Source organism: Solanum stenotomum, chromosome 12, assembly GCF_019186545.1.
Source record: "Solanum stenotomum isolate F172 chromosome 12, ASM1918654v1, whole genome shotgun sequence".
NCBI classification, from domain to species: Eukaryota; Viridiplantae; Streptophyta; class Magnoliopsida; order Solanales; family Solanaceae; genus Solanum; species Solanum stenotomum.
Window position 1 is genome coordinate 40,889,820 of NC_064293.1, and position 14,397 is coordinate 40,904,216.

General features: G+C 30.8%; 3 protein-coding genes across 3 annotated transcripts in view; 1 reads left to right on the top strand and 2 right to left on the bottom strand.

Annotated features, from left to right (window-relative positions):
* LOC125846792 (catalase isozyme 2) overlaps positions 1–14,397 on the bottom strand; it is a 186,530-nt gene that overhangs the window by 134,145 nt on the left and 37,988 nt on the right. The window lies entirely within an intron of this gene.
* LOC125846788 (butanoate--CoA ligase AAE1-like) lies at positions 1,132–3,187 on the top strand. The gene is made up of 2 exons (XM_049526393.1): positions 1,132–1,482; positions 1,647–3,187. Exons 1-2 carry the CDS (start codon positions 1,138–1,140, stop codon positions 3,105–3,107), a joined length of 1,806 nt encoding a protein of 601 aa, XP_049382350.1. The 5' UTR covers positions 1,132–1,137; the 3' UTR covers positions 3,108–3,187.
* LOC125846798 (protein STRICTOSIDINE SYNTHASE-LIKE 6-like) lies at positions 6,863–10,491 on the bottom strand. Its single transcript, XM_049526406.1, has 4 exons — positions 9,884–10,491; positions 7,577–7,887; positions 7,370–7,502; positions 6,863–7,291 (listed from the first exon to the last, which is right to left on the bottom strand). The coding sequence occupies exons 1-4, from the start codon at positions 10,283–10,285 to the stop codon at positions 7,013–7,015; spliced, it is 1,125 nt and encodes a 374-aa protein (XP_049382363.1). The 5' UTR covers positions 10,286–10,491; the 3' UTR covers positions 6,863–7,012.

The following is a 14,397-nucleotide window of genomic DNA, read 5'->3' on the forward strand; positions in this document are numbered from 1 at the left end:
GGGGGTTTGATAGGGGGACTGATTGGGGAGAGAGGGTAGTGGGTGGGGGTAAAAAAATAAAAAATTGAAATTAAAAATATCTTTTAAAAAACAATTTTTAATATTTTTTTTGGGAGGGGGTGGGGATAGGGGTGAGGGTGGGTTAAAAAAATTGAATTTAAAAACAAGCTTTAAAATTATTATTTTTTTTTGGGGGGAGGGGGTGGTTTGAGGGTAGAAATTGAATTTTTCAACAAAAAAATAATTGTAATAATTTGAAGTTGGAAAAAAGTTTTGGAAAATGTTTTCCTTAAGTTTTGAAGGGAAGTCATTTTCCTTAAATTTGAGAAAAATGAGTTGATTTGGAAAATATTTTCCAAAACATTTAACTCAACCAAACATGAAAAAATTGGAAAACATTTTCCTTCATACCAAACACACCCTAAATTTATACTTCACAAAATAGTTATATATCTTCGGAGGAAAACATTAAAGACCAATATAAAATAGGGGCAAAAATACAAATGACCTAGTAACATACGTGACCAAATGTTGCGTCTCGTCACGTTATTACTCTCTTAGTTTATTTTTACTTGTTCACTTTGAATTTTGTACATTATTTAAAAACAAATGAGTAATATGAATATTTTACCACAATATTTATATTAGTTACTTGCTTTAGTTCATATTAAGTTTATTGTCGAATCCTTTTTTATAATTCAAAATAAGTGAATTATTCAAAATTCAAAAGAATTGTTGACATATTTTTTTTTCATATTTACCCTTAATTAATAAGATTTTTAATTACTTTACATTTTCTAAGAGAATAGTTTAAAAATAATCAAAAGGATAATAATAAAAAATAACCTTTAATTTATATTCTTAAATATTTTCCTATCTCCCAACAATTCACTCCATATAAATTAGAAGGGAGTAATGTATAATGATCTAGAGAATAAATAATTATCGATGAAGGCAAAATATAATTTTTCAATAAAAGTGAACAAGGCGCAAACAAAGCTGGTTGACATTCAGTCAGAAATTGCATGCTCCTAAATAATAGCGACTCATTTTTATATTTAGACATGTATTTGTATAAAATCCCCTCGCTCAAACTTTTGCTTACTCACTCATTTTCTGTCCATTTTTTCATCTATCATGAATCCGTTTTTCAATATTTCAAGATTCAATGGGTTGTTACATTCTCTAAACAGAGTTCGAGTTCACCCCATTTTGAGTCAGAGGTCTCGTTATTTGTCCCAAATTAGTCATGAGAATATCGAAACTCACCCATGGGAATCCATGGAGGGACTAATGAGGTGTTCAGCTAATTATTTCCCTTTAACACCCATTAGTTTCTTGGACAGAGCTGCTAAGGTTTTTAGAGACAGGACATCAGTTGTGTTTGGTTCTTCTGTTAAATTCACTTGGGAAGAGACTCATAATAGGTGTCTAAAGATGGCTTCTGCTCTGTCTCAGTTGGGTATTTCTCGTGGAGATGTTGTACGTTTAATTTCTCCTTACTCAAAAGATTTTCGCTTCAGAATAGTATGTCTAAACGCATGGTTAATAGTGTATATATTATAACAATCTTGAACTCTTTACTATGCATTTTCTTATCAAAAGAAGTTGTTTTCTCATGGTTGTTAGTGTAAATGCTTGAATAGGTTGCAACACTGGCCCCTAATGTACCTGCAGTGCAAGAGTTGCATTTTGCGGTGCCAATGGCAGGAGCAGTGCTTTGTACGTTGAATACACGTCATGATTCAGCTATGGTATCAGTTCTCCTGAGGCATTCAGAAGCTAAGATCATTTTCGTTGATCAGCAGTTGTTTGAAGTTGCTCAAGGAGCACTGGATCTTCTTGCAGATGCTAAAACAAAACCTCTTGTAATATTAATCCCTGATCCTGAAAACCTCCCGCCTCCTGTTGCTGCTCCCAATGTTCATGAATATGAAACTCTTCTTGCAAGTGGACGCGATGATTTTGCTATAAAGTGGCCATTAACTGAATTTGACCCTATTAGTGTCAACTATACTTCTGGGACAACGTCACATCCTAAAGGAGTCGTTTACAATCATAGAGGTGCATATCTCAATGCTATTGCAACTCCTTATACTCATGAGATGGGATCTATGCCTACTTATCTTTGGACTGTTCCAATGTTTCACTGTAATGGATGGAGCCTTACTTGGGGCGTGGCTGCACTTGGTGGCACGAATGTTTGCCTAAGACGTGTCTCTCCGAAGGAAATTTTTGAGAATATATCCCTCCACAAGGTCACACATATGAGTGCTGCACCAACGGTCATGAATATGATTGTAAATTCACCAAAAAGTGACCGCAAACCACTTCCTCACAAGGTTGAAATAACGACAGGTGGTTCACCACCGCCTCCTCATATCATTTCCAAGATGGAGGAGTTAGGCTTTTCGGTATCTCATATATATGGGCTCACAGAGATTCATGGTCCCTGCATGTCTTGCCTCCATCAGCCAGAGTGGGAATCATTACCTCCTGATGAACGATTTGCTCTGAAAGCAAGACAAGGTGTGGAGCACTTTTTTACACAGGGAATTGACATAAGAGATCCTGACACAATGGAGAGGGTACTGGATGATGGAAAGACCCTTGGTGAAATTATGATTAAAGGGAACACTGTGATGAGTGGATACTTAAAAAATGTTAAAGCAACAGAAGAAGCGTTCAGAGGTGGATGGTTTCATACTGGCGATCTTGCTGTGAGACATCCAGATGGCTACATAGAAGTTAAGGACCGGATGAAGGACATTATAATCTCTGGAGGTGAAAATATTTGCTCGGTTGAGGTGGAAAGAGTTTTGGTCAGTCATCCCGCAGTCTTTGAAGCAGCTGTAGTAGCAAGACCAGATGATCACTGGGGGCAGACACCTTGTGCTTTCGTGAAGTTGAAGGAGGGATTTAGTCTTGGCTCTGAAGATATAGTCAACTTTTGTCGCGATCATTTGCCTCATTATATGGCACCCCGGACAGTCATATTTGAAGATCTACCAACAACTTCTACGGGCAAGATACAAAAGTTTGTCCTAAGGGAAAAAGCAAAAGCCTTAGGCAGTCTTTGTCAAATCAAAAGAGAGATTGCAGTCTGAAGAGTACTTGAGACTAAAGCCTTATTCTTGTAATATTTGTTTAGAAATTTCCAACATTAAGCCTTGGCTCTTCTGTTTGTTATCTTCTTATGTTTGAGGTCTTACATAACGAAGCTTTCTATGAATAAAAAATGCTCAAGCATTGTCAGTGTGTACATTTGATTAACTTGACAAACATGTATAGACCATCGAAAACAGAGAATTGGAACAACATTTACTGTATTTGTGTAGCTTATTGCTTAAAAGAGTTAAAGGGCTGGCACATACACATAGAGCAGAATTGACAAACAAATTGCTGCAAAAATTGTGCAGATGCAGACAAGAAAGAGTAATCAAATAGTAGTAGATACAAAAGAATTAAAATTATATAAAGCATATCAATGGATACCAAACATGAAATTGAATGAGGAAGGACTTATGTCTTTCATCCATAGATTCAAACACTGCAAATTAAAGCCTAAACATATCGCGATATGCTCACTAAACTAAAACTTCCTAGTCAGAAGGGGCATATTATCAGTAGAAATATTTGCTATTTTTTGAAAAGGACCAACGACACATAGGGCATCGGTGGTTTATCTCCAGCCATTTGATGATACAATGTAAGTGAAAAGAATGCCAGCACGGTAAGATTGCTATGGTCTCTCCAATTGAAGGATCCTTGATACAGATGGAACACATAGGATGTACTGGATCACCATGTTTTAAAGTCCATCTATACAATATTTCAAAGGAGAATGGATTTACACCTCTGTTTGTCGGATTAGGAGGAGGAACAATGGGAGGAAGACGAAACTCTGTGTTGGTATTGAGAAGAACACGAGCACGAGCAGTATTAATATCTTCACCATCTTGTTGGACATAAATAATAGTAAACGACATTACTATAGGCACAATTTTACAACCATTATTTTGAGGATCATTTATCTGTGATGTAGCAAAAGTTGAAACCTGTTCAGCTACATCAGAAGCAGAGTCTTCACAGATACCTAACATATTGCAAATTACTCGTGCCTTAATTCTGCAATGTGTCAAAAAATCAAATTTAAATACATAAGGTTTCACCGCGGACTCGATCAGTTCACGTGAACAATCATGACCAACTTTTTCTTCATCATCATCATCGTTGTCAATTTTTTCGAGTATATAATCAACTTTACATTCGATGTAGAATACGTTTTCACCACAACCGGACCAATCCCACTTATTCATGATTTTGTCGTCCCGATAAATGTCTAGTTCATAACGGACACAAAAGCTACAATTATTTTGTACTGGGAGAGACATATCTAACAACTTGTGGAATTATACAAGAAAATTACAGTAGAGCAAGAAGGAAGATAAAATAAGACAAGAACAAGTACTAATTTTAATAAGAAGGGATTAATATAGGTTTGAATTACTTACATTAGGTTAATGAGGTTTTCCCACTACAAGTTGAACTCGGTAATAGTATTCCTATATGGTTAAGGAAAATAGATTTTCAGATATAATAATAATAGAAAAATATTCCGTGCATCGGTCGGTTCGGTTCGGTTTTATGTAGTATCGGTTTCGATTTTTAAATATGTTAAATCAATAAGATATTTCTTATCGATTTTCGATTTATTGGTTTTGGTCTTTAACGGTTCAATTTTCGGTTTAACCAATAAGAAAATACTTATAAAACAAATATATGACTTTTCTAATAAATTTGATGTGAAAACACAATAATGTAACTTTACAAATGCTCATAAAATAGAAACAATAATAATAAACATGAAAAGAACTATACAGGCGTAACACAAAGAGAAATTAAGAGGAATAGGGTTCTTATTTTAGATTTTTAACGTTATTTATAATGTGAAATTGTGAACTCAAAGTCACTGTGAGGTGTGAATTGAAGGCTAAAGGACAAAGATAGTGACTACTAAGGTATTGAGATTAATATATAATATTTATGTACAAGTAAAGTAGTAAATTACTAGTCTTAATGGGTTATCGGTTTACCCAATCACCCAATATTAAAAATCAATACCGAACCGATAACCCAATAATTTTTTTTATAAAACCATTAAAAAACCGTTAACCCAATAACCTAATAACAATAAATCAATAGCACTTTAATCGGTTCGGTTTGATTTTTGCACACCCCTACCTCTAGGTGTGTCATCTTTTAGGATTTTCAGATTTTGAGATTCAAACAAATCTAGTTTTTACTGCAATTTTTTTCATGTATCTTTTAAATTGTCAATTATTATGATTTATAGTATTTTTTAATTTATACTTTAATTTTCATATATATAAATTTTATTTCAAANGTTTTATGTAGTATTGGTTTCGGTTTATTGGTTTTCGGTTTTTAAAGATGTTAAACCAATAAGATATTTCTTATCAATTTTCGATTTATTGGTTTTGGTCCTTAACGGTTCGATTTCCGGTTTAACCAATAAGAAAATACTTATAAAACAAATATATGACTTTTCTAATAAATTTGATGTGAAAACACAATAATATAACTTTACAAATGCTCATAAAATAGAAACAATAATAATAAACATGAAAAGAACTATACAAGCGTAACACAAAGAGAAATTAAGAGGAATAGGGTTCTTATTTTAGATTTTTAACATTATTTATAATGTGAAGTTGTGAACTCAAAATCACTGAAGTGTGAATTGAAGGCTAAAGGACAAAGATAGTGACTACTAAGGTATTGAGATTAATCTATAATATTTATGTACAAGTAAAGTAGTAAATAACTAGTCTTAATGGGTTACCGGTTTACCCAATCACCCAATATTAAAAATCAATACCGAACCGATAACCCAATAATTTTTTTTATAAAACCATTAAAAAACCGTTAACCCAATAACCCAATAACAATAAACCAATAACACTTTTATCAGTTCGGTTAATCGGTCGGTTCGATTTTTGCACACCCCTACCTCTAGGTGTGTCATCTTTTAGGATTTTCAGATTTTGAGATTCAAACAAATCTATTTTTTACTGCAATTTTTTTCATGTATCTTTTAAATTGTCAATTATTATGAATTATAGTATTTTTTAATTTATATTTTAATTTTTAAATATATAAATTTTATTTCAAAAAACTTAAAATTTTAAACTTGTCATAATAAATTGAGATAAAGAGAATAACTATTAATTAGTTTAGTGATCATATGGAAAATCAATTCTCCAAGATTTGTGAATCCTTCCATTAAAAAAGGAAATAAATCAGATTTGGCGCCGTACGATCTGAAATTTAGCAATTTTGTCATATGTGTAACTCTTGCTTTAATATCTGACTTCGTCATTGGGAAGATATTTTGTTTTTGCCCTTTATGGAGTTCCAATGTAAGGATAATTTTAAAATATAGTTAAAATTGAGGGGTAAATTTGAATATGTGGAGTCCATTTATTTCATTGCTGAAACTTGTTAATGAGAGGACATGATTTATTTACTCTGAGTAGATTTAACATAATTTGAGAAATTTTTATGTAGCAAAGTAGATTATATAACTTACATGTTTAAATGTAATAAAATTATTTTTAATACTTAGTAGTATATTAATTTATAATCTATTGCTATTATAATATTGAAAATATGAATATTTAAAAAATATTGATGGATCTTTTTTTTTTTTTTAAATCAAAGGTGTAAAAAAGAAATTCAATAAAAATGTTTATCCTCTTAAATTTCATAGAATTAAATACATACAAAACTTAGATCATGATTTAGTTGCATATGCTGACTCTTGTTATTTATAATATACAAATTAAAAAGAAAACACTTGCACATCTTATATAGTAGAAATCTTATGCAAAATTTAACGACTCTAGTTGTACAAACAAATACACCCATTATTTTTTGAAATCAAACACTTACATTTCTCTACTAGGAAAATGGTCATGATCATCTTTGTTTAAGAAGTTTGAACTGCAGGATTTTGTTTGAGATTGAGGCGTAGTATGTATGGAGACTTAACAGAGCCACAGTATAGATGATCACCAATCTTAATGCCACTTGACACCATTGTCAAATCCTCATCATAATAGTGTTCCAGTGGATTTCCTTGTAAATCAACAGATAAAACACCACCATTTTTCTCTGCCTTTGGTTGTCCAACATACTTCACCATTATAGCCATTATCTTTCTGATGAATGGGTACTTTAGTGCCAAGCCCCATGAATATGTCTTTTCCTGTCAAGTTATCAGAAACAAATTATGAGAACCTGAAGGTTGAACACATCAAATTTAAAATATCATGAAGAAACTCACCGAGGCGAATGCAATCCAATAATGTCCTTCACCATCATAACGAATGTTGTCAGGAAATCCAGGTAAATTATCAACAAACATATCCACAGATCCTTTTTTTTCGCCTTTTATGTAATACTTTTTGCATTTCCTCCTACAAATTAAAAGAAATGGAAAATGAGAAGTACTCTTCTGCTAAGGAAATTAAAATATATGAAGAGTACTTACAGAGGAGTTTCACAGAAGATAACATAATTTTGATCTGGAGAGACTGCAACACCATTAGCAAAATACAGATCGCTAAGTAGCGTTTTGGTCTGTTTAGTTGATGGATCATAACTTAACAATCTTCCATTGGGTCTTCCTTCAAGAATATCATAAATGTATTGTTCGATATTATATTTGTAAGAAGCATCGGAGAAATATATAATTCCATCCTCTGCAACGTCTACAGCGTCTGCTAATTTGAATTTCAGGCCTTCAGCTTCCTCTGTTAGCACTTTAATATCACCCACTGAAGTAACGTTCAGTAGTAACCCCTGTCACATTTCATTCTAAACAATTATACAGAGGAATTAACATCTCTTCCCTTCAGATCTCACTGTTATTACTCTAAAATGGTGTGATTTTTATACTTTCCGTTGTAATCATATCCAGCAAAACAAAATAGTCCTGCGTGCAATTCACGTATGTTTGGCGCGGAGTTTCTAATTTTTTAATTTTTGGTTAGTAAGTTATCTTATAGGTCTATTAAGTTACCCTCTCAATTAATCCGATCTCTTTGTCCTAATTTATNAGTAATTTTTTTTTTAAAAAAATGACAATTTAAATTACCAAAACAAATAATCAAGTTAAATATAGGAATATTTTTAATAGAATTACAAGCAGAGGCGAATCTAGGATTTTTCAAACATGGGTGCACCTAGAAAAATATATCAAGTGGGAATTGATCCGTACATGGATGCATCAAGAAAAATGTATTAAGTGAGAATTGATTCTTCATCCTCAAGGTAAAAAACTCAATATTTAACCATGTGGACCAGATAGACTTCTTATAGCACGGGTGCAAGAATATAATAATATACAAATTTTAGAAAATATATACATAAAATATCTAGTTTTACGAAGAGACCACGGGTTCCGGTGCCCTATTTTTTAGGCTTAGATTCGCCACTGATTACAAGTGTATAATTCAAAACTTACATAAAGAAAATAAACTACTATTGAAAACATAATTTAAATATATTATTATTTATTACAATTATACTCGACGAGGTTTCATATCCTGAAACGTTTTTATAATAGACTCATTAGAAATAGTACGAAATACTTTCTTTTCTTCATAAGACACTATACAACCGTCTAAAAACTCATCATCCATTCGATTTTGCAAGTCATTTTTAGAGTATTTAAATCAATGTTTGTTTTTGAGAAGAATGTGACAACATCTCTAATTGATCTACCGTTGTTTCTTTATTTGGTTGACTTAGAGAAGTCACTTTTTTTGGTACTCTATTATAATAATTTCTCATGTGTATTGAAACTTGAAACTAAAATATTAAGTTGTTTTTGTTATAAAATAAGAGAACGAGAAGAAAAAACAGAGAGAGAATTATTGAGATTCTATTCTTAATAATATTGTGATATAATTTGGGTAAATGAGTTTCCTATTTATAGAGAAAGAAAACCTTATTCCATAAGGCAAAAGTATTAAAATTTAAGGAAATCTTATTCCATAAGAAAAATGTATTAAAATTTAAGGAAATAATTTAATTTTAATTGAAAAAAAATAGTTAGTAAAGGAGGGATTCAAACTTGGGTCTTGGAGACCTTCATGATACTATTAACCATCAAGCTATTGAACTTTTATGTTAAAATTATGCATGTTTATTTACTTAATTGAATTCAAGAAGTCAAAATAATTACAGAAAAAGAATACAACCCTGCGGGGAATCGAACCGGGACAAAAAGTAGGATTGCACAGGCTATTGCCAACTCCACTGCGCATCACTTTGTTATTTTAGAGGGTCCAAATTCTATATATACCAATATAAAGTCAAAATTTTACGTGTATATATAGTATAATTTTTCGACGAAGGATGTCCAATTGGACACCCTGGAGCCTACGTGGCTCCGCCCCTGCCTGCATGCAATTCACGTATGTTTGGCGCGGAATTTCTAATTTTTTAATGTTTGGTTAGTAAGTTATCTTATAGGTCTATTAAGTTACCCTCTCAATTAATTCGATCTCTTTGTCCTAATTTATTAAATAATATACCTTTTATAGATCAATCTATCTCCTCTTTTGGGCAACTCCATATTAATCAGTTTCGTTCTTGCATGTTAATAATATTTTAAAATTAGAATATCACTTAATATTTCTAGTTTATGATCATGTACCAAACATAAGAATATGTGAACCTGTTGTGTAACAAAGATATCACACGTTTTCCCTTTATTAATAAACAACTCAGCAAATTTTAGGAACACAAATTTTTCCCCCCTAAAAATAAAAAGAGGACCACAACAACTGACCTTTTCCGCATCTGCAACAATAACTTCGCCGTGACGTCCTAAAGCAAGTCCGAGAGGTCTGCCGCCGGTGAAAACCCAATCCTCCACCGTCGAATCCGCCGCTGATTCGTTCACTTTCACTTTTTTAACCCATCCATCAACGCATCCACTGTATATAACTCCGGATTTTTGATCGTACGCTACGTCTTCGGGTGATAACAGCTGGTTAACTCCGATTTTTTCCGAGCGACGGAGCATCTGATTATTGCGCTTTGGTGCAACAATGGGCGGGTCAGTAGAGAGCACATGGGTTGGATAAGAAGCCGGGTCGAAGGAATCCAGTTGATAGAAAACCGTTCCGAGAATAACGGGTATTATTACTGAAATAAAAATTGGCTTTAGAAAGATGAGCGGAGAACTCATATTTGCAGTTGTTGTTGAAGAAGAAGAAGTTGGGCTTGACTGGTTAGTGTGAATAGCAGAGCAGATGAAGGATTAACATTGAGATATTATCAAATCGTCAGCAAAGAAGAAGGTATGTGAGAGAATTAGTTGACTCGTATTCCTCTTTGTTTGCATTCTTATTATACCAAAATGTGGCTCCTATCTACTACTCCATTTGTTTCTATCATTGTGGCGTAACTACTATGACAAAGTCACATTTTCAAAGAAAGACACATAAAAGCCCTAAATTTGTAGTGAATTATTAATTTATTTTTGAACTATTGATAATACTAAAAGTATCGTTATTGAATTTAAATACACCTCAAATTTAGAAGTGTTTTCAACGCCTCTCTCTATTTTTATTAAGAACCTCATAATTTTACAAAAAATTGAGACCACTTGATATGTCATGTGGCAAATTAAAGTGTATTTTAGTTTAGTTAATCAAATAAAAAAAAAGATGTTGTTTTAAGTTTAGAAATATTTTTAATACTTTTCTAAAAAGAAAGTAAGTCGTATCTAAAATTTGGAGTAAATTTATCCTAAAAAGTTTGAAGTTGATAAGTTTTTAAATTTTAGTCATTCTGAACCCATATACCTTCTACTTTACTTTGCCTCTCATTTATAGTCTCACACTTATCATTTAAAAAAATAGAAGTATGTTTTAAAGGTAAAAATAAAAAAAAAGTTAAATTTAATAATCTCTAAATATAAAAATATATCATTTTTCATGAAATAGTTAAATAAAAAAGTTTATGTTAAATTACTTTTAAATATAAAAAGGTAAATGGCTAATAAAAATAATGCTGATGTATAAAATATAATTGACTTTCAAACTTACCGGTTTCAAAAAAATACTCCATCTGTTTCAATTTATGTGAGATATTTCGAATTTCGAGATTCAAACAAGTCTATTTTTTATCGTAAATTTTTCATATATCTTTTAAATATTTTGAATTATTAATTATTGTGACTTATAATACTTTTTATGTAGTTTACAAATATATAAATTTCATTTTAAAAAATTTGAAGATTTCATAAGCAAATTTTTTGTCAAACTTAAACTGTTTGATTCTCGAAAAGCAAAATGTGTCACATAAATTGAGATTGAGGGAATTTAAAATACAATTGATTGAATTAATAAAATAACTATCCTAGTATGTTGAAAAATTCTTAGCCGTATATGCCGGCTTCGCAATTCGCACGCCCCGAATTATTTATTCTTTACAAAGCTATTTGCATATAATGATAGAGTGGGTAAGTAAATTATTTACTCAAGTTATTTATATTAATAAAGTTATTTAGGTTAAATCATTCTATTTTAATTTACACAATACTACTATGAAACAATAAGTAGTAAAGTAAATTATTAATGACATATTGATTGATAGAATAAGTTAGGTCTGAAGTTGGTTTGTCTTAACATAGTATTAGATGCCGATTATATTGTAGATTTATTATTGGTTTACCCTTGCAATAAGGTTGATTACATATGTTTGCACAGGTATAATAGTGTTTCTAAATCAATCATTACCTCAAATACATAAATAATAACGAGCGATGAATGTTAAATAATTCAACAAGTCATACATCAATTAAACATGACATTTTGTAATGTATGGAGATAATTTTATAAACCTGCCTCAATTTAAACGAAGCCAGACTTGAGAGTAGGTTTGTGAAATTATTTCTTTAATTTTTTATTTGTTTTTTGTGTAGAATAGCTTTGTGGGTAAACATATTTAATCTGAATGATATTATTGATATAAAATAATTATCAATAATTGGACGATCATAAATGTTCATTCTAATAATGCCAATTACTTGACGATATTTTTCTTTTCTTTCTGTCAAAAATGAAATACTCCATACCTAATAATTGCCTTCATGTCTTTCTTGATGAGAATTTAATCGCTTGGAAAATGAATTGTAAAGTAGTCAATTTAGGACAATTTCCTGCCCTTATATAGGAAAATTTAAAAAATAATAAATAAAGTTTTGCAAACAATAATTGTCCCAAAGTACTAAATATATAGTCTAACGTGTTTAAGACGAAAGGTAAACACTTGAAGCTTATCATTATTAAATGTGGCCTAATTAATCAGAAATTTGTGCAATCCATATCAATGGATTTTTCTTTCTACTAAAAACTGTTTTATTTTTAGAAAGTGAGGTGTTTGACCAAATTTTAAAGGAGAAATTAAATATTTCTGAAGAGTCACAAAAGTTGCTTTTTTAAAGACTAGAATATTAAACTTGAAAATTAATAGAAACGGTCTGCATGCATTGGGCTTATGATTTTATAAAGAGACTCTTTTATAAATACTAGTAAGGATGTACTTGATGATTGTGATGATAAAGAAATGGTTGTTCGGTGGTCTTGATGCTTTATTGAATAACAAGCAAGGAGAGTCCCTAAAAACATTTTTCTGAAAAGTACTTTTAAGAAGAAAAAGATACTTTAAAATAAGTCGATTTAAGAAGTTTGACCAAATAAATTATAAAATGATAAGAAATACTAGTGAGGAAGATCTATATATATAAGGGCACTAAAGAATTTCTATTTGGCTTAACTCTTCCTCCCAATATCTATGGGCTTTAAATTTTGGGAAAGTTATGTGAAATGANTTGTAATGCACTTTGTTCAACACTTTTCGACTATTGATTCATATTTTTGAGAGTGTATTACTCTAACTATCAAAGATTTGAAGAAATAGAGTGCAAAAAGAGTTACAAAGGATAAATAATGTGAGTGTTAACGAAGAAAATGTAAGAATCCAAAACAATGTTTCCTTAATTTCTTCTATTTGAATGGAGTTAAGATACATAATTTTTTATTTATAAAAATTTGAGCCCCCAATAAGGCCAATGCCTAAAATTTTATAGGCAAGAGCCGACCCTGCTCAAGAGTCACAAAAGTTGATTTTTTAAAGACTAGAATATTAAACTTGAAAATTAATAGAAACTGTCTGCATGCATTGGGCTTATGATTTTATAAAGACTTTTATAAATACTAGTAAAGATGTACTTGATGATTGTGATGATAAAAGATATGGTTGTTCCGTGGTCTTGATGCTTTATTGAATAACAAGCAAGGAGAGTCCCTAAAAACATTTTTCTGAAAAGTACTTTTAAGAAGAAAAAGATACTTTAAAATAAGTCGATTTAAGAAGTTTGACCAAATAAATTATAAAATGATAAGAAATACTAGTGAGGAAGATCTATATATATAAGGGCACTAAAGAATTTCTATTTGGCTTAACTCTTCCTCCCAATATCTATGGGCTTTAAATTTTGGGAAAATTATGTGAAATGACAAACATCTAGAGTATATTATGTAACATAGTTATAGTTTCGATTATTTTTAATCTGTAGGTATAATTTGGTGAAATTTTGCTATTCGATTTCATAATTGTATAAATTCTGAATTTGTATAATTTGGTTTCTAATTGTATAAATTCAAAATTTGTATATTTCGGTTTCTGATTGTATAAATTCAGAATTTGTATATACTTACCCTAACTATTTGTATACGCTTTATGAAAAATTCATAATAAATTACCATGTTTGTGTATTGGCAAACGAAATATACAAACGGAGTTCTCAAAAATTTCTAAATGTAGAAATACAGAATATGTATATACTTAATTTGTTTGTATATTCGCAAGTGAAATATACAAACTGTAGTCTCCATAGCAAACAAAACTATAGCTCTAGAGTGCAATTACTGAAACATACATATAGAGCCTTCCTATTATCTTTGTTATTTCTGAAATTTTCTCCCAATTTCTTATTTTTCTTGCTTAGAGCCTAAGAAGTTCAAACATAACAATTATTTGAGGCAAAATGTCTTTGTATGTATATCATTGTCAACACTATTACTTTTCTCATTCAAATATTTTATTGAATTTTTGCTTTGTATAGTCAAGGGTGTATATTGATATATCTTATGTCTACAGGTTTATTTGAATTTTTGCTTTGTATAATTAAGGGGTTAAGATCTTTAGTTTTGTGAATGTTATGATGATGTATATTTCGAATAAATGAATTGGTATTTTTTTATATTTGTAGAAATTGCATAATGAATAGGT